Below are 20,713 nucleotides of genomic sequence, written 5' to 3' on the forward strand. Positions count from 1 at the left end.
GATATGGCCTCAGTTGTGTCAAACTGCTATAAATTTAAACGTGTGGATATACATACACCACACTTACCCAAGCAGTTTGAGAGGGTGACTGACTACGACCCTCAAGATAATTTGGGGTAGACAACTCATGAACAGTTAAATAAAATAAATAAATCTGGCGCCTTGAGGGGAAAAGATTGTGTGGATCAAGCAAAATTGGAGTTTGGTTTAAGTCTTATTTCTTCAACCTTTTGTGCTTTGTTTGGAATCTTTCCTAAAGGAAGCATGGCTTCTGTAATTTGTGTTATGAATCATTGCTGACAGTGTGATTATAGAGCAAAGCACATTTGTTCTGAATCACTGTTGAATTGTATAAAAGTCTATAATACAATGATAAAATCAAAAATGACGAATAATCCGAGGATTTTTATCAAATAACCTGAAAATTATTACTGTCGGTCTTCCTGAAAATAATAATTACTTTTTGCATTAGACACTTCACACAGAGAATCTGATTTTTTCCGCCTTTTGTTTTTATTTTAGATCTGCAGCTTTGCAATTTTTTTTTTGGTCATTTTATCTCCTTTCACTCTGCCAGTCTATCCATACCTAGTTCAGCAGAATGATCTAATAGAACTTTGCACATACGTTTTCTAAGACTCTGTGTCTGCCAGGAGTTGCTGTCTGACAGACTGCTGATTGTTAAATCAGCCATGAAGATCGCTGCTCCCAATCTGATGAGCTCTCAGTGTTGATCTAAGCCGTTGGAAAATCGCAAGTGTCAGAAATCAAGCTTTGAGCCTCAGAAAATCTGCACCACTGCATTGAAATCAGGAGGATATTCACACCCACCTTGGAGTGCCTCCATGCATATGGACTACCGAATATGGATTAGCCATAGCTTCAAGGTTTTACTGTGATCCCCCCTGATACTGTAAAAGGGAAAGATACCTGCACTTACGTAGCATTTTTCATGACTGCTGGATGTTCCAAAATGCTTTGCAGTCAAGTACATTTTAAATATTGGCATTGTTGTCATGTAGGAGATATGATAGCACAGAAAGCTCCAAAAAACAGTGTTGTGTTAATGACCAGGTTATCCGTTTTTGTTTTGTTGGTTGAGGAATAACTGTTGACCAGAACTCCAGGTAGAATGCACCTGCCCTTCTTCAAAATAGCGCTGTGGGAACTTTTATATGCACCTTGGCCTTGACTTAATTTCCCATTGAAAAGGTTTGTTGTGTTAATTATTCGATCTGCAGATTGCTTTTTCAAAGTTTGTGCGAAGATTTGTAGCTCGGGTGCTCGTTGTTGTGGTTCTGTTCGCCGAGCTGGAAGTTTTTGTTGCAAACGTTTTGTTGCAAACTCACCAGAACGAAGGACCCGATACCCAACATGAGCAAGACGAATGTAGTGTACAAAATACCATGCAAGGACTGCACTAAACACTATATAGGACAAACAGGAAGACAGCTAACAATCCGCATACATGAACATCAACTAGCCACGAAACGACACGACCAGCTATCCTTAGTAGCCACACACGCAGACAACAAGCAACATGAATTCGACTGGGACAACACTACTATCATAGGGCAAGCCAGACAGAGAACAGCCAGGGAATTCCTAGAGGCATGGCATTCATCCACAAACTCCATCAACAAACACATCGACCTGGACCCAATATACCAACCACTACAGCGGACAGCTGAAACTGACAACCGGAAGCGGCAGGGATAGACCACTATAAACACCGGAGGAAACATCAAAGAAGCGCTTCGCAGGAGGCTCCCAAGCACTGATGATGTCGCCTAGCCAGGGGACGAAACGTTTGAAACTTCCAGCTCGGCGAACAGAACCACAACAGATTGCTTTTTATATTCATTTTCTGAATTCCTTTCTCCTTTCTGGTTTTCCCTTCTCTGTGCAAAATAAAATTCACTTTGAGAAAAATAGACTATTTTCAAATTAAAGTAACATGATTAACAAACAACAAACACTTTGTAGCAGAAGCAAGCCATTGATGATGAATGAAAACCAATGAACAACATGTATTAAGTTGGAACTTTTTGTTTTTCATGTGTTGGTCATACCAATAAAATAAAGCTTTGGGTATACAACACCAACATGCTTTACAATAAGTGGTTTAGCATTAGTCATTAGCCCTGCAATTTTGTTGATGTACCAGGAAGAATCTATTTCTACATAGAGCCAATCTCGGGTGGTGTTAAGCATCACTTTTTTTGAGCAGGTGGATTAAAGGTTCGCTGTGGGACAATATTCTACAAATGGTTATTCAATGACTAACCACTGATAATTTGACATATGCATTATCAGATATCACATGTTTTACACCAACTTCATTGAAGAGCCTTACAATGTGTCTTTTGCAAACATTACCTTGAATTGATGTTGATAATCTGAAATGTTACTTTAACTCACCTACAAAACACAATTTGCACCCATTTTGGACCTGCTGGAATGCCATTGTGGTATCTGAAATCTATTGAACTCAAGCATTTATACAATACAGTACAATTCAATACAGCACTGGAACAGGCCCTTCAGCCCACCAAGCCTGTACCCGATTCCTAATCCTTATTTAGACCTTTTCATGTTGTTCTGTTTAAGTTTCTTTACTTGTTAACATCAGATGAAGTTTATCCATGCAGGGAGGAATATTCTAGTCCCATGGAGTACACAATGTGGAGCTGCATATTCTCAGTGTTTTAATTGCAGTAAAATGGCACTTTCAGGTGACCCAATGGATATATCATGGATGTAATGCTTCTATAAAATATTGCTAAGTTGAAAAAAAGTGCTGGAGAAACTCAGCGATATGGAGAGAGAAAGAGAATTGATATTCTGTGTCCGATATGACTCTTCTTTGGAATTGAAAGGGGTTGGAAAATTGTGGGTTTTTTATGCAGTGGAAAGAGGGGGAAGCCACAGCAGTTGGAACAGATTATAAGGATGCTCAGATCAGAGACAAGAGGGGTTGGCTTTTAGTTCTGACAAAGATGCTGCCAGACCTGCAGAGTTTCCACAGTGCTTTCTGTTTTTACTTTTATGTATGTAAGTAGAACATAGAACAGTACAGCACAGAACAGGCCCTTCAGCCCACGATGTTGTGCCGATCACTGATCCTCATGTATGCACCCTCAAATTTCTGTGACCATATGCATGTCCAGTAGTCTCTTAAATGTCCCCAATGACCTTGCTTCCACAACTGCTGCTGGCAACGCATTCCATGCTCTCACAACTCTCTGTGTAAAGAACCCGCCTCTGACATCCCCTCTATACTTTCCTCCAACCAGCTTAAAACTATGACCCCTCGTGTTAGTCATTTCTGCCCTGGGAAATAGTCTCTGGCTATTGACTCTATCTATGCCTCTCATTATCTTGTATACCTCAATTAGGTCCCCTCTCCTCCTCCTTTTCTCCAATGAAAAAAGTCCGAGCTCAGTCAACCTCTCTTCATAAGATAAGCCCTCCAGTCCAGGCAGCATCCTGGTAAACCTCCTCTGAACCCTCTCCAAAGCATCCACACCTTTCCTATAACAGGGCGACCAGAACTGGACGCAGTATTCCAAGTGTGGTCTAACCAAAGTTTTATAGAGCTGCAACAAGATCTCATGACTCTTAAACTCAATACCCCGTTAATGAAAGCCAAAACACCATATGTTTTCTTAACAATCCTGTCCACTTGGGTGGCTATTTTAAGGGATCTATGTACCTGCACACCAAGTTCCCTCTGTTCCTCCACACTGCCAAGAATCCTATCCTTAATCCTGTACTCAGCTTTCAAATTCGACCTTCCAAAATGCATCACCTCGCATTTATCCAGGTTGAACTCCATCTGCCACCTCTCAGTGTTGACTGATTTCAACCCAAGTCCCTTTCCATTTACGTCTTGCAATATCAAGACCGAAGTATGGATAATTGTTGCGGTTGAGTTGTTTGGGTAAATAGTAGTAAGGCTTTTGCTTCTGTCTTCCAATAACTGACTGGAATTAATTCAGAATGAGCAGAGGGAAGACTCACAGTTGATTCACTCCATCCCTACAAAGAAGAAGCTGATCTGCAAACAGAATGGCACCCAAGTCTTTTGTCACATATCCAGTTAGGGAAGAGATGGTCATGCACACTGTACCTGAGCCTCTTGCTCTGTCCATGGAGAGTCAGGAACAAAGTAGTTTCCACCTTCTGATGTGGGGTGTTGCTCCTCTAATTGTGTTCTACCACTACACAGCTACCTCGAGAGAGTTAAAGTAAAATATAATGCCTTTTGAATGGTATTTGAAGCTTTTTTCCCCCTATTTTTTGGTATATGTTTTTTAAAACACTGGTTTAAAATATGTGATATAAGTCACCCTCATGAGATGGAATTGCTTTATCTTCGGTAGTTGATTGGGATGCCCCAAAGTTCCAATATACCTAAGTAATTACTACAAAATTATTCATATGTTCATTGGACAGTTTCCCTTTCAAAGGGCAATGTTGTGGACATTGTAAGTATTGCCCCACGGAGTTTAAATGAGAAGACATGTGGTACAGTGGATAGAAGCCAGAATCTCTGGTTCAAGTCCTACTCCAGGACTTGGTGACAACAGAAGGTGCTGTTATTGTATTACCATACTCTTACCAGACCATTGGGCTGCTTTCTCATTTGACAGAAATAGCTGGTGGTGGTTTAATCTGAAGACCACCACACCGCGCATGGGGAGAGTTTGAGAAGAAGAGTCCTTCATGTTAACCTCAGCCAGTGATGGGAATTGAACCCATGCTACTGGTGTCACTCTGCTTCACAAACCAACCATCCAGTCCACTGAGCTAAACTGACCCCCATAGAATGTGCGCTCATAACCTAGCAAGTTGATTATCAATCTATAAATCCTCCCAACATGTGTGGTAGGCAGTTAGAGTGGAAAAGTCTCTTGGTCACCCACACTCAATTTGTAGTAGCAACCCTCAAACTGTAACTTATGGCCAATGACCTGTTTCATGCAAAATGACAATGAACATACATAGGCCCTATGTTCGTCTGCCTCATGTGTCTCCATAGGTGAGAAGAGAAATAGAGTATTAGGTGTCTTTGAAGCTTGAAATTGATGTGTGTTTGGAGATATTTAGCATGAAGTCAGATATCCATTTATGCCGAGTCAGCAGTGCTCAAAATGAGGTACATCTTTGTAGTCTTGAAGGTGCCAATAATTACCTTTATTATCACCAGAGGTAAGCATCTGGATTGACATTCCCATCTCCCAATCCCACTAATGGAATAAGATCTTGTAGGGACTTCGGAAAAGTCTGTGTTGGGACCCCCAGGAAGATTCTGGAGAAAGCAGCCGCACAACTGAGTGTCTTCAAGGCTTTGCCTCCAGGAAGGTGAATTGAAGCATCGAAGACTCTGGCTGGTCAGAGAGACAGCACGACATCTCAAGATGGAGATTCCTTCTGAAATCATGCGAATGTTTAGAAATAAAACATGGCCACGGCTATCAGGCTAGCATTGCGGAAGGGGCACCCTTCATGTCCTGGGGCTGGGGCTATATCGTCATCAGTTCGTCCACCTACCACCCAGCTTACTCCATCCATCTGCTGAGCTTCGACATCAGAGGGACACTGAGAAACCACCTGGACATCTTAAATAGTGTGTGTGCACTGTGCCCCCCTGCGGTATTTTAATAAGCTTTAGTCGTAACTTAATGCTGGAGACCACATGGCCATTTCCCCTATCCCCCCACAAAAGCAACCTCCCTCAAAGTAGACCCGAGGTGGCACTTTATCGGCAGACTGACAGTTAACACGTTATTCAGGACCCCCACCTTAAAACCTATCACCTTGGTAGAATGAAGTCTAATCCAAGGTGTCCTTAAAAGATTGTTGAGTGTGAAATCCATTGCTTATTTAACATTTTCTCTGCTCCACACTGAATAGATCCAACATGACTTGCTTAATTACGGAGTCCTCTGTTGTACTGTTACAGCTCTATATTTCTTTTAAACCTTCAAATGCAGCTTTCTTCATGCAAAAGTGCAATGGTTGTGGATGACAAAGAAAGTTAATTCCTGAAATGGAGTTCCCTCTGTAGTGACCCACATTCCTGTTCCCCAGTGCTTGTTTCTATTTAATGACACTGTACCTTTTTAGATTTAACCGCGGGGTCTCCCTGAGCACCCATTAACCTATATAACAACTCCTGACCTTATTCTTTTGAATTTAAATGATGCTGCTCCATTTAAAGGGAAAGCTCCACATTTTTATTCTGTTCTTGTGTATCTTAGTTTAAAATGTTGATAGGTGGCACGGTGGCTCAGTGGTTAGCACTGCTGCCTCACAGCACCAGGGTCACAGGTTTGATTCCAGCCCTGGGATGACAGTTTGTGTGGAGTTTGCACATTCTCCCCGTGTCTGTGTGGGTTTCCTCCGGGTGCTCCGGTTTCCTCCCACAGTCCAAAGATGTGCTGGTCAGGTGAATTGGCCATGCTAAATTGCCCATAGTGTTAGGTGCATTAGTCAGAGGGAAATGGGTCTGGGTGGGTTTCTCTTCAGAGGGTCGGTGTGGACTGGTTGGGTCGACGGGCCCATTTCCGCACTCTAAGAAATCTAATCTAGTCTAAAAAAAAAACAGGGCTATTACTGAGGCAGACTTGGGAATTAAGCAAGAATAGGAGATGTCTTTGATGTTTCAGCAATCTCATCCTAGTGTGTAAAAGCTCTCCCTCTCCTATTTATCTTAGTAACTGACTCCAATAATATTGCCTGCACTCACTGATAATTTTAGCAAAGAAACTATTGTCTCTATATTGTGATTTAAAGAGTAACCAAGGCAAAATTGACATAGTAGTTAAGCATATGTTGATAGATCATTCATAGTTAGTTACTGCAACATCTTGTGAAAAATAAAACAGCAACTGAGTGACCTTAATTCAATCTTTATGCCAATTGTGAAATAATATGGTATCAGAGGAAGAGGGTGATGGTACATTTGTAATGTTATTGGACTAGTATTGCACAGATCTAGGCTAATGCTGTGGTAGATGGAAATGTGTTGCTGGAGAAGCGCAGCAGGTCAGGCAGCATCTAGGGAACAGGAGAATCGACGTTTCGGGCATTAGCCCTTCTTCAGGAATCTGAAGAAGGGCTAATGCCCGAAACGTCGATTCTCCTGTTCCCTAGATGCTGCCTGACCTGCTGCGCTTCTCCAGCAACACATTTCCATCTCTGATCTCCAGCATCTGCAGACCTCATTTTCTCTAATGCTGTGGTAGCACAAGGTCAGTTGTGGCCGGTGAAATTTGGGTGCAATGATTAAATCTGGAAATGAAGGTAACCTTTGTAATGGTGACCATGAAACTAATATCAATTGCTGTTTTTCAAAGAAAAAGCCTGGTCCACTAATGCACTTTAAGGAAGGAAATCTGCCATCCTTATCTTGTCTTGCCTACATGTGACTCCAGACCCAGTACAACATCATTGACTCTGAGATGGAATAACACATTATTATTTCCAGAGACAGTTAGGGATGGACAGCAAATGTCAACAATGCTCACATCCCAAGAAAGAATAAAGAAAAAGATCTGTAATTAAATGTTCCACGCAACCTAACACGTCTCCCAGTATTACAGTATTTGTTGAGATCTTGCAAACACTGGCTATTAATATCTGCCGGTGAGTTTGGACAGACTTGTGTTACATAGAGAGTTGGCAAAGTTGGAAATCTGAATTTTTTTTTAAAATGGCATTAAATCATCGAGTTAAATAGCAGGCCAGGCAGCAGCTGAAACTGAGTGGGCAGACTTCCAATGAACTTCAAGCAGATCAACTTTCAGTAAATAATAGCAGATTTTTAAAATTTCTGTCTTGTAGCATATTGTAACATTCAACATTGATTCAATGCTGAGATCAATTCCAGTTCAGTTGGAAAGTTGGTCTTCTCCTGGATTCAGGCTGTCTGTACTGAATTACCCGATGCTGGGTTGTGTTGACGTTATTATCAATACATTGAGCCTGGGGACCTAACACTCATGAACCTATTGTGCTCCTGGTTACTATCCAGTCGTCACTACCAATAAGGAAACACACTCTCATGCATGCACTCACTCATACGCGCACACTCACTCTCTCTCTCTCATGCAGGCGCACGCACATATAAGTTATGGGGTGAATTTGTATTTGCAGAATTATATTTGCAGATGTTGCTTAAAAAGCGGACAATCTGCAGGCAGTCAGTCAATGTAATATTTTATAAATTCCATCTTGGAAATAGAGCCGTCTGACTCAAGATTGGAATATAGACAGACTCTAACCTCACATCTTTAATGATTGTCTGAGCTGCGATGTCACCTTTTTTCTTATAAAAGTTCAAGTTATCTCAAGAATGTGACTTTAAAGAAGTTCTGGGATTAATTGAGCAATAGTTAATCAATTCATATTAATGAACTGAAACCTGCAACCCATTCTAAAAGATGAAAGACTTAACAGCAATCTGGGTTTGTTCAATATATCGTTTCAATTGCATGACACTATGATCTTTTGCTATAAATTCTGTGTCTTATGATCCTGCTCCACAATCACCTGATGAAGGAGCAGCACTCCGAAAGCTAGTGTTTCCAAATAAACCTGTTGGACTATAACCTGGTGTTGTGTGATTTTTAACTTTGTCTCTCAAGTAATGTAATGAACTGTTGCTCTCTTCATAGAAAACTACTTTCAGTTCATGATGGACTATGATTGATTATGTACCTAGCCATTTTAAGTGGTTCTTAACTTAAAAAGTTAGTTTTCAAGAGGAACGTTCTGAATGTGCTGTTTAATTAAGTAACCTTCTGCTCGAGAGATAATTTGAAAGAAGCCATGCTGATTACTCTTAAAATGCCAGCTATGATTCACAGGCTTGGTATGATCGATGATCCGGTAAGAATGCTAAAGTAGTTTGCTAAAGAATGCTAAAAAGAGTAAACTCCAGAAGCAAAAAGTGACCCTTTTCACTTTATTAATTTTTAAGATCCCTTAAAACTATGGAATACCATGGACACAAAGCTGTATTAGAACAGATCGGAAGTTTTATCTGACCAGTTGCAAATTTACTGTAAATTTCCTCAGACATAAACGCTGCTCGCTCCCACTAGGTTTTAACAGTTGGCTGCTACAGTGCAATGAATAGTCCCTACCAATCTTTTTTTCTCTGTTCCCCTCAATTTGACAGATTCTTCTGATTAACAAAGAAATTAACCCAAACGAGCTGGACTTCCTGCTTCGATATCCAGCACAGCCAGGGCTCTCAAGTCCCGTGGATTTCCTTTCCAACCAGTCATGGGGTGGCATTAAGGTATGAATTTCTTTCTCATGTATTGCTGTGAGTGTAATGGCCAGGTTATCAGACACACTGCAATATTTATTGCTACAAAACCAAAGTCAAGTTTTGAGAAGCAGAGGAGGTATCTTGAATGAGTCTCTCGCACACTTTGACAGGGTGGGGTGGGGGTTGTTGCAGACATTACCTTGACCTTTGCCATTGGGGTGATTATGTGATAGGGTGAGTGAATGACCTGTCCTTTATAGGACCTGACTGATTTCCACTCTGAACATTGGGAAGGTTTGAGAACAGGAGACTAATGTGCTTGGCTAGTCTCCACCCAGACAGTGAAAACCAGGTTTTCCCCCTCATATCTCCATCATAACACCCAGTGGTGACGCTTGGGCAACATGTATTCCATCACTCATTGCACAGCCTCGCATTGGGTCCTCTCTCTAATATGATATTGCTCCCCTCACCTGCAGAATTGCCCAGTTCAGAGGATAACGCATGAAGCAGGTTTCATTGCTTTCCAAACTTTCTTTTGATGTGACCTAACTTTGATGTCATGGTGGTTGCAATGGTTGAAAATGTGAGAGTTTTTGAGCGGGGAATTGGCCTTCAGTTGCTGAATGCATGTCCTGTGGAAGGAGAGCAGGCCCACACATGACAGCCTGTGAGGCTGTTTGCGCAAAGGTCATTCACTCTACCCTCCTCTCAGCGCATCTTCTGAGGGCTTGATTTGGATTCTGGGGCGTTCCTGACAGACAGCCTCCATGCACAGTGGCAGCTTAATAGATTCAGAAGTCACAGCCCCAAAATCTCATCCTGTGACCCCTTTCAGGAAGGGAGGGGCAGCGCAGGGTCATGGCCCATGGTTTTCGGAATCCTGACTCATTTGAGCAACCCATTACCCACTGAGCAGCTGGGCACCAGAGACCAGGAAGGTCTGAGATTGCCCCCAGCATAGGCTAAATTGTCAGTGTCAGTACTCATCAGATCGAACAATCAACGCTGACTGCTTATAATCAGCAGAGGTGCTATAAAAGCGGGGCTTGGCAACAGGCTCTCACTGGTAAATTTGCCCTTTGTTTCACACTGATTTATCTATATGAGTAGCTGCTTTAATTTACATAAACATCTTTTATAGAGGCACATCCAGATAGACCTGTGGGCCTTCTGCTAACTGGTGCAGGTATGAATGTATGTTTTTAAGATCAGCTTATTTTTTTGACTGGGTACCTGTGTAGAGGAGAAACATCTGTCACTGTCATTGACTTCAGTTACATTTCTTGTACTACCATGATGTGTATTCTCTAAACAGCTTGACTAAGCTTCTGCGAATGGATTGGATGAAGGGGGAGAGGTGCAGATTTTCTGATGTTTTTACAACCTTATGAAGAAGCAAAATATTGCTTTCCCCAATTGATGCACCAAAATGCATAATACCCATATTTCTAATGGGGCAAATATGTCTCATTTTTGGAATGTAGTTCATCACCTCAGCACACACACCCAAAGTTGATTACTTTAAAATAAAACAGGTTTTGCTGGGTATTAAACATGTTTACACTCACATCCTGCGAACGAATGAGAAAAAGAGCTGGAGTCTCAGAATCTGTTTCTCCGGTGGCGGAAGATGAACAGCTTTATTCGCCTTGTGCAGGATGTTTGGCCTTGACACTAATCTGTAAGAGCAACTGGCTGGTGTTGAAGCTCCTCAGGGAAGCAGAGTTAGGGCTATGCATCTGTTCACTGACATCACTGTCTCCTTATTGTACATAAAGGTGATGCCAACAGTTACTTATCTACAACCAATTTCGATGACTTGTTACTCTACGAGATAAATTGGAAAAGCTGTCGGACCAATGCAGGGTTACGTGGTGACCAAGGTCTGTTTCCTTTTGAGACAGACCTGTTTCTGAGGAAAGAAATTGTGGCCTCACAGCGCCAGAGACCCAGGTTCAATTCCCGCCTCAGGCGACTGACTGTGTGGAGTTTGCACATTCTCCCCGTGTCTGCGTGGGTTTCCTCCGGGTGCTCTGGTTTCCTCCCACAGTCCAAAGATGTGCAGGTCAGGTGAATTGGCCATGCTAAATTGCCCATACTGTTAGGTAAGGGATAAATGTAGGGGTATGGGTGGGTTGCGCTTCGGCGGGGCGGTGTGGACTTATTGGGCTGAAGGGCCTGTTTCCACACTGTAAGTAATCTAATCTAAAGATTGTATTTTATTATTCGGAGATGCCGGTGTTGGACTGGGGTGGACAAAGTTAAAAATCACACAACACCAGGTTATAGTCCAACAGGTTTATTTGGAAGCACACTACCTTTCGGAGCGACGCTTCTTCATCAGGAGATTGATCACCTGATGAAGGAGCATCGCTCCGAAAGCTAGTGTGCTTCCAAATAAACCTGTTGGACTATAACCTGGTGTTGTGTGATTTTTAACTTTGTATTTTATTCATTGTCTATAAATACCTCATGAGGCAGTAGATTATTTTGAAGTGAAGGGGCTGATGTTGAGCATGCAAAAACAGTAATCACAGTTTATATAGCATCACGGTAGAAATTCCAATGAGATTCAAGAACAGCTCCTTCCCTGCTGTTCCCAGACTTCTAAATGGACCTTTCAGATTTCAAATTTAATGTTGGCCTCGCTCTTTCTGCCCCTTCTCAGCAGCTGTAACATTGCATTCCTCGCTCTGTTCTGTTACCCTATGGTTTGATTTGCCTATACTGCACACAAAACAAAACTTTTAACTATATCGAGGTACATGTGACAACAAATCAAATCAAATCAAATCAAAAGATTCTTAATCAGCCATTCTGCATTTGCTGATATCATTTGAGGCATGATTGTTGCCCATGGCACGAAGGGTGGGTTTTGGATGAAACCTTTGAAGTCAGTTTCAACCAGAGGAAACAGTCAACTTTGGTTTGGTTTTAATGCCTCATGCAAATATTGACACCTCCGCCAACATAGCGACCCTTCTTCACACGTCCCAATTCTGAAGAAGCATCACTGGACTCGAAACACCAACTCTGTTTTCTCTCTCCAGATGCTACCAGACCTGCTGGGTTTCTCCAGCAATTCTTGTTTTAGTTTCGGGTCTCCAGCAACCACAGTTTTGTCTTCCGCTCCAGTAGAAAATAGGGTGAAGTGTAAATTGGAGGCAGCTGATTTACCAACATCTGTCATTGACTTTTCCAGAGAAGTTAAATTCATTCCCCAAGTTCTCCTGATCCATCTTCCATAAAGGTCATAAGTTTCCCCAGAGCTTCACTGCTTGAGATTGATCTGAAATGCAGCAAAATACATTGTTCACGTGTGTGAGCAAGTCTCCTCCTTACTTTTGGCAAAATCATGACATTGGAGTCAGAGCCGCTTCAAGAAAATGCCATGGAAGCAGATTCAGTAACACACTTTTTCAGAGATCATATCTTTTTTTCCTTTTTTTGAACGGTAAACTAAAATGGAGGCTTACCTGTAAACAGCTAAAGTATTAGGAGAGATTGCAACTTGGAAAAATCAAGTAGAGCATATTTTTAGCTAAGTTGTTTTCCAAAACAGCGAAAGGAATGCTTTGAGATCAAGTGGCACCAAGAGTCATTGAAGAAAGCCCTCAGATTGGTTGAGCTGCAGTTTACTGCAGATCTAAATGCACAGCAGCCAGAGACATTCAGAGTCTATGACCCAAACACAACTCTCTCTCCCCCCTCACTCTGTGTGGGTGAAGGTAGGAACCTTCAAAGAAAGAATTGGAACAAGAAAAGACCTAGGTGTACGACATTATGTATTGTAATGAAGAAAGGCCTTTGCGTTACAGACAACAGAGTGTCATCATTGCTGAAATCAAAAGAAACTTATAATTAGAATTGTCATGTGTACTCTTATGGCACCATCTTAGGTACAAAGTACCCAGATACAAAAAAAGGAATACAAAAAAGTTGTTACATTATTTTACAGTGATTCATAGTATATTAGAAATATGACATTGTTAAAAAGATAAACATTACACTGCAGTCGCTCGGCACAGGGGCTTCCATGGGAAAGTGAGGACTGCAGATGCTGGAAATCAGAGCTGAAAAATTCCTGAAGAAGGGCTTATGCCCGAAACGTCGATTCTCCTTGTCGTTGGATGCTGCCTGACCTGCTGCGCTTTTCCAGCAACACATTTTTCAGCACAGGGGCTTCCATACCTGGTCTGACCAGACCCCAGTCCACTAACCGTTCCCGCTCCGGCCAAACCTCCAGTCAGTACCACAGCGGCTCTCAGCTGTTCCAATGTAAAGTTTCTCCGTGACTGCTTCCCCCACACCAGCCCCAGCTCAGGGACTACTCCCCCCTCACCAGCCCCCGCTCCGGGACTGCTCCCCCCTCACCAGCCCCTGCTCTGGGACTGCTTCCCCCACACCAGTACCTGCCCTGGGACTGCTTCCCCCACACCAGCCCCTGCTCTGGCTCTGCTTTCCCCCACACCAGTCCCCGCTCTGGGACTGCTTCCCCCAAACCAGTCCCCACCCTGGGACTGCTTCCCCCACACCAGTCCCGCTCTGGGACTGCTTCCCCCACACCAGTCCCCGCCCTGGGTCTGCTTTCCCCACACCAGTCCCTGCCCTGGGACTGCTTCTCCCACACCAGTCCCGCTCTGGCTCTGCTTCCCCCACACCAGTCCCGCTCTGGGATTGCTTACCCTGCACCAGCCCTGCTCTGGGACTGCTTCCCCCACACCAGTCCCCGCCCTGGGACTGCTTCCCCCACACCAGCCCCTGCTCTGGCTCTGCTTCCCCCACACCAGTCGCGCGCTGGGATTGCTTACCCTACACCAGCCCTGCTCTGGGACTGCTTTCCCCTGCACCAGCTCCTGTTCTGGGATTGCTTCCCCCCTCACCAGACCCCGCTCCGGGACTGCTTCCCTCACACCAGCCCCTACTCCGGGACTGCTTCCCCTGCACCAGCTCCTGTTCTGGGATTGCTTCCCTCACACCAGCCCACGCTCTGGGACTGCTTCCCTCACACCAGCCCCTGCTCTGGGACTGTTTCCCTCACATCAGCCCCTGCTCTGGGATTCACCTCCAGAACTCAGTCTGGAGTCGCCTCCTCCCCTCTGGTTACATTCAAGTCAAAAGTTGAAAAAAAAATGCAGAAAGGAGAACAAAAGAGAAAAAAAAGAAAAAGAATGGGTGGTAATATACTCTGCCGTCATCTTGCAAACTGAGAAACAATTTAACCCATGCCTGTGAACTTTGAGCCTTCAGAATTTTTTTTCCTGTCAATGTGTCCAGCCATCAGTCTTGTTTGATTCATTTGTGAATGACTCTGTGTACCTGCATTGTAGCAGATTAGGAATCCTTTCTTTTCTCTGCTGTTTACTAAAGTCAAGTGTTTTGCAATAATTAGAGTTATTTTTTAATAACGACAAATCTGAGTGTGAATTGGTTTTGAATGGCCTCTTAATGTGCTGCAAAATTCTGTAAAATACCTAACCATAATGATGATGTGTCCCGTTGCACGATACCTGTAGAGCCAGGTATGTGGTAACGAGCAGGCTGTGAGCGGCTTTGCAGTACGTGTGAATTGGTGTTGGAATATATTCCCTGTTTAATTCGACCAAATATACTTTCCTGCTGCTTTCCGTTAGTAACTGAACTGGTGTCACTCGAGCAAGCCTCAATTCTGAAGCCAGTCTTGGGGATAATCATAATGTGGTGGTTACATTGTGGCTCCAGTTTGTTATAGAAAGAGTTTCCAGTCCCCATTAAATCCAAAGAGAGGTTGGAGAAGAAAAATTGGAGCACAAGATTAAAAACTGCTGTCAATCTCCCGAAGCCACCTTGCAACACAAGCACATTCCGATCTATACCCTTCATGCTTCACGCACTTCTATTTAATGCAAAAGATGAAATAGAGTAAAAACACGTTCTTTTTTACAGCCTTTCCCATTCCAATCTAAAATAGATATGAGACATTTATTCTGGGAAGAATCTTCCTGGAAGGGAGATTTGAAGGTGAGACTGGAAGGTAATTTTGGGAAGTAGGTGTATTGCCAGTCCACCAAAGCATTCATGCCTCCAGGTGACCTGCTGATCGTGGATCTTCAAAGACCACAGCAGGTAACTAAGTGGAATAGTACCCAGATGTGAGATTATTGGTCATGTTGCCAGGATCTAACCATCGGTGGGCAAACCTCTGGGTAATGCCAGAGCTCGCGAGGTGCCAGGAGTCAATTCTGAGCAGCTGATTTTGAGTTCCACAGGGTTTCTCTCAGCTATCCTGCTCTGCAGTGATGAAATTGACTGACTAAGACCGCATTTGAAAACAACTGACAGATTTCAATGCATTTTAAGTTCAAAAAGCAAGTACCCCTTGCTGTCCCCATTCAGCGTGGGACACCGCCACCCTTTGTCAGAATGGGCTGCCATCCGTACAATTGGAATTCCAGCCTCAGGAACGCACCAGGCGTTAGTGAGGCTGGAGACATAGAACTAATCAGTTGTCAGACAGGGTACACGGAGCTGGTCCATTGTCAGACAGGGGACAGGGAGCTGGTCCATTGTCAGACAGGGGACAGGGAGCTGGTCCATTGTCAGACAGGGGACAGGGAGCTGGTCCATTGTCAGACAGGAGACAGGGTGCTGGTCCATTGTCAGACAGGGGACAGGGAGCATGTCTACTGTCAGACAGGGGAGAGGGAGCTGGTCCATTGTCAGACAGGGGACACGGAGCTTGTCCATTGTCAGACAGGGGACAGGGAGCTGGTCCATTGTCGGACAGGGAGCTGGTCCATTGTCAGACAGGGACAGGGAGCAGGTCTATTGTCAGACAGGGGACACGGAGTTGTCCATTGTCAGACAGGGGACACGGAGCTTGTCCATTGTCGGACAGGGGACAGGGAGCTGGTCCATTGGTGGACAGGGAGCTGGTCCATTGTCGGACAGGGAGCTGGTCCATTGTCAGACAGGGGTAAGGGAGCTGGTCCATTGTCAGATAGGGGAAAGGTAGCTGATCCATTGTCAGACAGGGGACAGGGAGCTGGTCCATTGTCGGACAGGGGACAGGGAGCTGGCCCATAGTCTGACAGGGAGCTGGCCCATAGTCTGACAGGGAGCTGGTCCATAGTCAGACAGGGAGCTGGTCCTTTGTCGGACAGGGAGCTGGTCCTTTGTCGGACAGGGAGCTGGTCCATTGGTGGACAGGGAACTGGTCCATTGGTGGACAGGGAGCTGGTCCATTGGTGGACAGGGAGCTGGTCCATTGTCAGACAGGGAGCTGGTCCATTGTCAGAGAGAGAGCTGGTCCATGGTCAGAGAGAGAGCTGGTCCATTGGTGGACAGGGAGCTGGTCCATTGGTGGACAGGGAGCTGGTCCATTGTCGGAGAGGGAGCTGGTCCATTGTCGGAGAGGGAGCTGGTTCATTGGTGGACAGGGAGCTGGCCCATAGTCAGACAGGGAGCTGGTCCATTGTCGGACAGGGAGCTGGTCCTTTGTCGAACAGGGAGATGGCCCATTGTCAGACAGGGGACAGGGAGCTGGCCCATTGTCAGACAGGGGACAGGGAGCTGGCCCATTGTCAGACAGGGGACATGGAGCTGGTCCATTGTCAGACAGGGGACAGGGAGCTGGTCTGTTGTCAGACAGGGGACAGGGAGCTGGTCCATTGTCAGACAGGGAACAGGGAGCTAGTCCATTTTCAGACAGGAGACAGGGAGCTGGTCCATTGTCAGATAGGCGACAGGGAGCTGGTCCGTTGTCAGACAGGGGAAAGAGAGCTGGTCCATTGTCAGACAGGGGACAGGGAGCTGGTCCATTGTCAGATAGGGGACAGGGAGCTAGTCCATTGGTGGACAGGGAGCTGGTCCATTGTCGGACACGGAGCTGGTCCGTTGTCAGACGGGGCAGGGAGCTGGTCCATTGTTAGTCAGGGGACAGGGAGCTGGTCCATTGTCAGACAGGGGACAGGGAGCTGGTCCATTGTCAGGCAGGGGACAGGGAGCTGGTCCATTGTCAGACAGGGACAGGGAGCTGGTCCGTTGTCAGACAGGGGACAGGGAGCTGGTCCATTGTTAGGCAGGGAACAGGGAGCTGGTCCATTGTCAGACAGGGGACAGGGAGCTGGTCCGTTGTCAGACAGGGAACAGGGAGCTGGTGCATTTTTAGACAGGGGACAGGGAGCTGGTCCATTGTCAGACAGGGGACAGGGAGCTGGTCCATTGTTAGGCAGGGGACAGGGAGCTGGTCCATTGTCAGATTGGGGATATGGAGCAGGTCTATTGTCAGACAGGGGACAGGGAGCTGGTCCGTTGTCAGACAGGGGACAGGGATCTGGTCCATTGTCAGACAGAGGACAGGGATCTGGTCCATTGTAAGACAGGGGATAGGGAGCTTGTCCATTGTCAGACAGGGGACTGGGAGCTGGTCCATTGACAGATAGGGGAAAGGGAGCTGGTCCATTGTCAGACAGGGGTCAGGGAGCTGGTCCGTTGTCAGACAGGGGACAGGGAGCTGGTCCGTTGTCAGACAGGGGACTGGGAGCTGGTCCATTGACAGACAGGGGTCAGGGAGCTGGTCCGTTGTCAGACAGGGGACAGGGAGCTGGTCCATTGTCAGACAGGGAACAGGGAGCTGGTACGTTATCAGACAGGGGACAGGGAGCTGGTACGTTATCAGACAGGGGACAGGGAGCTGGTCCATTGTCAGACAGGGGACAGGGAGCTGGTCCATTGTTAGGCAGGGGACAGGGAGCTGGTACGTTATCAGACAGGGGACAGGGAGCTGGTCCATTGTCAGACAGGGGACAGGGAGCTGGTCCATTGTTAGGCAGGGGACAGGGAGCTGGTACGTTGTCAGACAGGGGACAGGGAGCTGGTCCGTTGTCAGACAGGGGAAAGGGAGCTAGTCCATTGGTGGACAGGGAGCTGGTCCATTGTCGGACAGGGAGCTGGTCCATTGTTAGACAGGGACAGGGAGCTGGTCCGTTGTCAGACAGGGGACAGAGAGCTGGTCCATTGTTAGGCAGGGGACAGGGAGCTGGTCCATTGTCAGACAGGGGACAGGGAGCTGGTCCATTGTCAGACAGGGACAGGGAGCCGTTCCGTTGTCAGACAGGGGACAGGGAGCTGGTCCATTGTTAGTCAGGGGACAGGGAGCTGGTCCATTGTCAGACAGGGGACAGGGAGATGGTCCATTGTAAGACAGAGGACAGGGAGCTGGTCCATTGTCAGACTGGGAACAGGGAGCTGGTCCATTGTCAGACAGGGGACAGGGAGCTGGTCCATTGTCAGATAGGGGAAAGGGAGCTGGTCCGTTGTCAGACAGGGGACAGGGAGCTGGTCCATTTTCAGACAGGGGACAGGGAGCTGGTCCATTGTCAGATAGGGGACAGGGATCTGGTCCATTGTCAGACAGAGGACAGGGAGCTGGTCCATTGTCAGATAGCGGACAGTGATCTGGTCCATTGTCAGACAGAGGACAGGGAGCTGGTCCATTGTCAGATAGGGGACAGGGAGCTGGTCCATTGACAGATAGGGGAAAGGGAGCTGGTCCATTGTCAGATAGGGGACAGGGATCTGGTCCATTGTCAGACAGAGGACAGGGAGCTGGTCCATTGTCAGATAGCGGACAGGGATCTGGTCCATTGTCAGACAGAGGACAGGGAGCTGGTCCATTGTCAGATAGGGGACAGGGAGCTGGTCCATTGACAGATAGGGGAAAGGGAGCTGGTCAATTGTCAGACAGGGGACTGGGAGCTGGTCCGTTGTCAGACAGGGGACAGGGAGCTGGTACGTTGTCAGACTGGGGACAGGGAGCTGGTCCATTGTCAGACAGGGGATAGGGATCTGGTCCATTGTCAGATCGGGGACAGGGAGCTGGTCCGTTGTCAGACAGAGGACAGGGAGCTGGTACGTTGTCAGACAGGGGACAGGGAGCTGGTCCATTGTCAGACAGGGAACAGGGAGCTAGTCCATTTTCAGACAGGAGACATAGAGCTGGTCCATTGTCAGACAGGGGATCGGGAGCTGGTCCATTGTTGGACAGGGACGCAGTCCTTTGTCGGACAGGGAGCTGGTCTAATTTCAGACAGGGTTTAGGGAGCTGGCCCATTGTCAGACAGGGGACAGGGAGCTGGTCCATTGACAGATAGGGGATAGGGAGCTGGTCCATTGTCAGACAGGGGATAGGGAGCTGGTCCATTGTTCGGCAGGGGACAGGGAGCTGGTCCATTGTCAGACAGGGAACAGGGAGCTAGTCCATTTTCAGACAGGAGACAGGGAGCTAGTGCATTGTCAGATAGGGGAAAGGGAGCTGGTCCGTTGTCAGACAGGGGACAGGGAGCAGGTCCATTGTTAGACAGGGGACAGGGAGCTAGTCCATTGTCAGACAGGGGACAGGGAGCTGGTCTAATGTCAGACAGGGTTTAGGGAGCTGGTCCATTGTTAGGCAGGGGATAGGGAGCTGGTCCATTGTCAGATAGGCGACAGGGAGCTGGTCCGTTGTCAGACAGGGGAAAGGGAGCTGGTCCATTGTCAGACAGGGGACAGGGAGCTGGTCCATTGTCAGATAGGGGACAGGGAGCTAGTCCATTGGTGGACAGGGAGCTGGTCCATTGTCGGACAGGGAGCTGGTCCATTGTTAGACAGGGACAGGGAGCTGGTCCGTTGTCAGACAGGGGACAGGGAGCTGGTCCATTGTTAGGCAGGGGACAGGGAGCTGGTCCATTGTCAGACAGGGGACAGGGAGCTGGTCCATTGTCAGACAGGGGACAGGGAGCTGGTCCATTGTCAGATAGGGGAAAGGGAGCTGGTCCGTTGTCAGACAGGGGACAGGGAGCTGGTCCATTTTCAGACAGGGGATAGGGAGCTGGTCCATTGTTAGGCAGGGGACAGGGAGCTGGTCCATTGTCAGATTGGGGATATGGAGCAGGTCTATTGTCAGACAGGGGACAGGGAGCTGGTCCATTGTCAGATAGCGGACAGGGATCTGGTCCATTGTCAGACAGAGGAGAGGGAGCTGGTCATTGTCAGATAGGGGAAAGAGAGCTTGTCCATTGTCAGACAGGGGACTGGGAGCTGGTCCATTGACAGATAGGGGAAAGGGAGCTGGTCCATTGTCAGACAGGGGACAGGGAGCTGGTCCGTTGTCAGACAGGGGACAGGGAGCTGGTCCATTGTCAGACAGGGGACAGGGAGCTGGTCCATTGTCAGATAGGGGACAGGGAGCTAATCCATTGGTGGACAGGGAGCTGGTCCATTGTCGGACAGGGAGCTGGTCCATTGTTAGACAGGGACAGGGAGCTGGTCCGTTGTCAGACAGGGGACAGGGAGCTGGTCCATTGTTAGGCAGGGGACAGGGAGCTGGTCCATTGTCAGACAGGGGACAGGGAGCTGGTCCATTGTCAGACAGGGACAGGGAGCTGGTCCGTTGTCAGACAGGGG

The 20,713-nt window shown here is 46.7% G+C and overlaps 1 protein-coding gene across 1 annotated transcript in view; it reads left to right on the forward strand.

Annotated features, from left to right (window-relative positions):
• Positions 1–20,713, forward strand: part of dnah9 (dynein, axonemal, heavy chain 9) — a 528,899-nt gene that overhangs the window by 373,268 nt on the left and 134,918 nt on the right. Inside the window, exon 59 of the mRNA XM_043714478.2 lies at positions 9,191–9,313. Coding sequence (XP_043570413.1) covers positions 9,191–9,313 — 123 coding nt within the window. The remainder of the gene's footprint in view (positions 1–9,190; positions 9,314–20,713) is intronic.

Source organism: Chiloscyllium plagiosum, unplaced genomic scaffold (genome assembly GCF_037043375.1).
Source record: "Chiloscyllium plagiosum isolate Xiang-an unplaced genomic scaffold, Cpla_swu_hap1 HiC_scaffold_25, whole genome shotgun sequence".
Taxonomy (NCBI): domain Eukaryota; kingdom Metazoa; phylum Chordata; class Chondrichthyes; order Orectolobiformes; family Hemiscylliidae; genus Chiloscyllium; species Chiloscyllium plagiosum.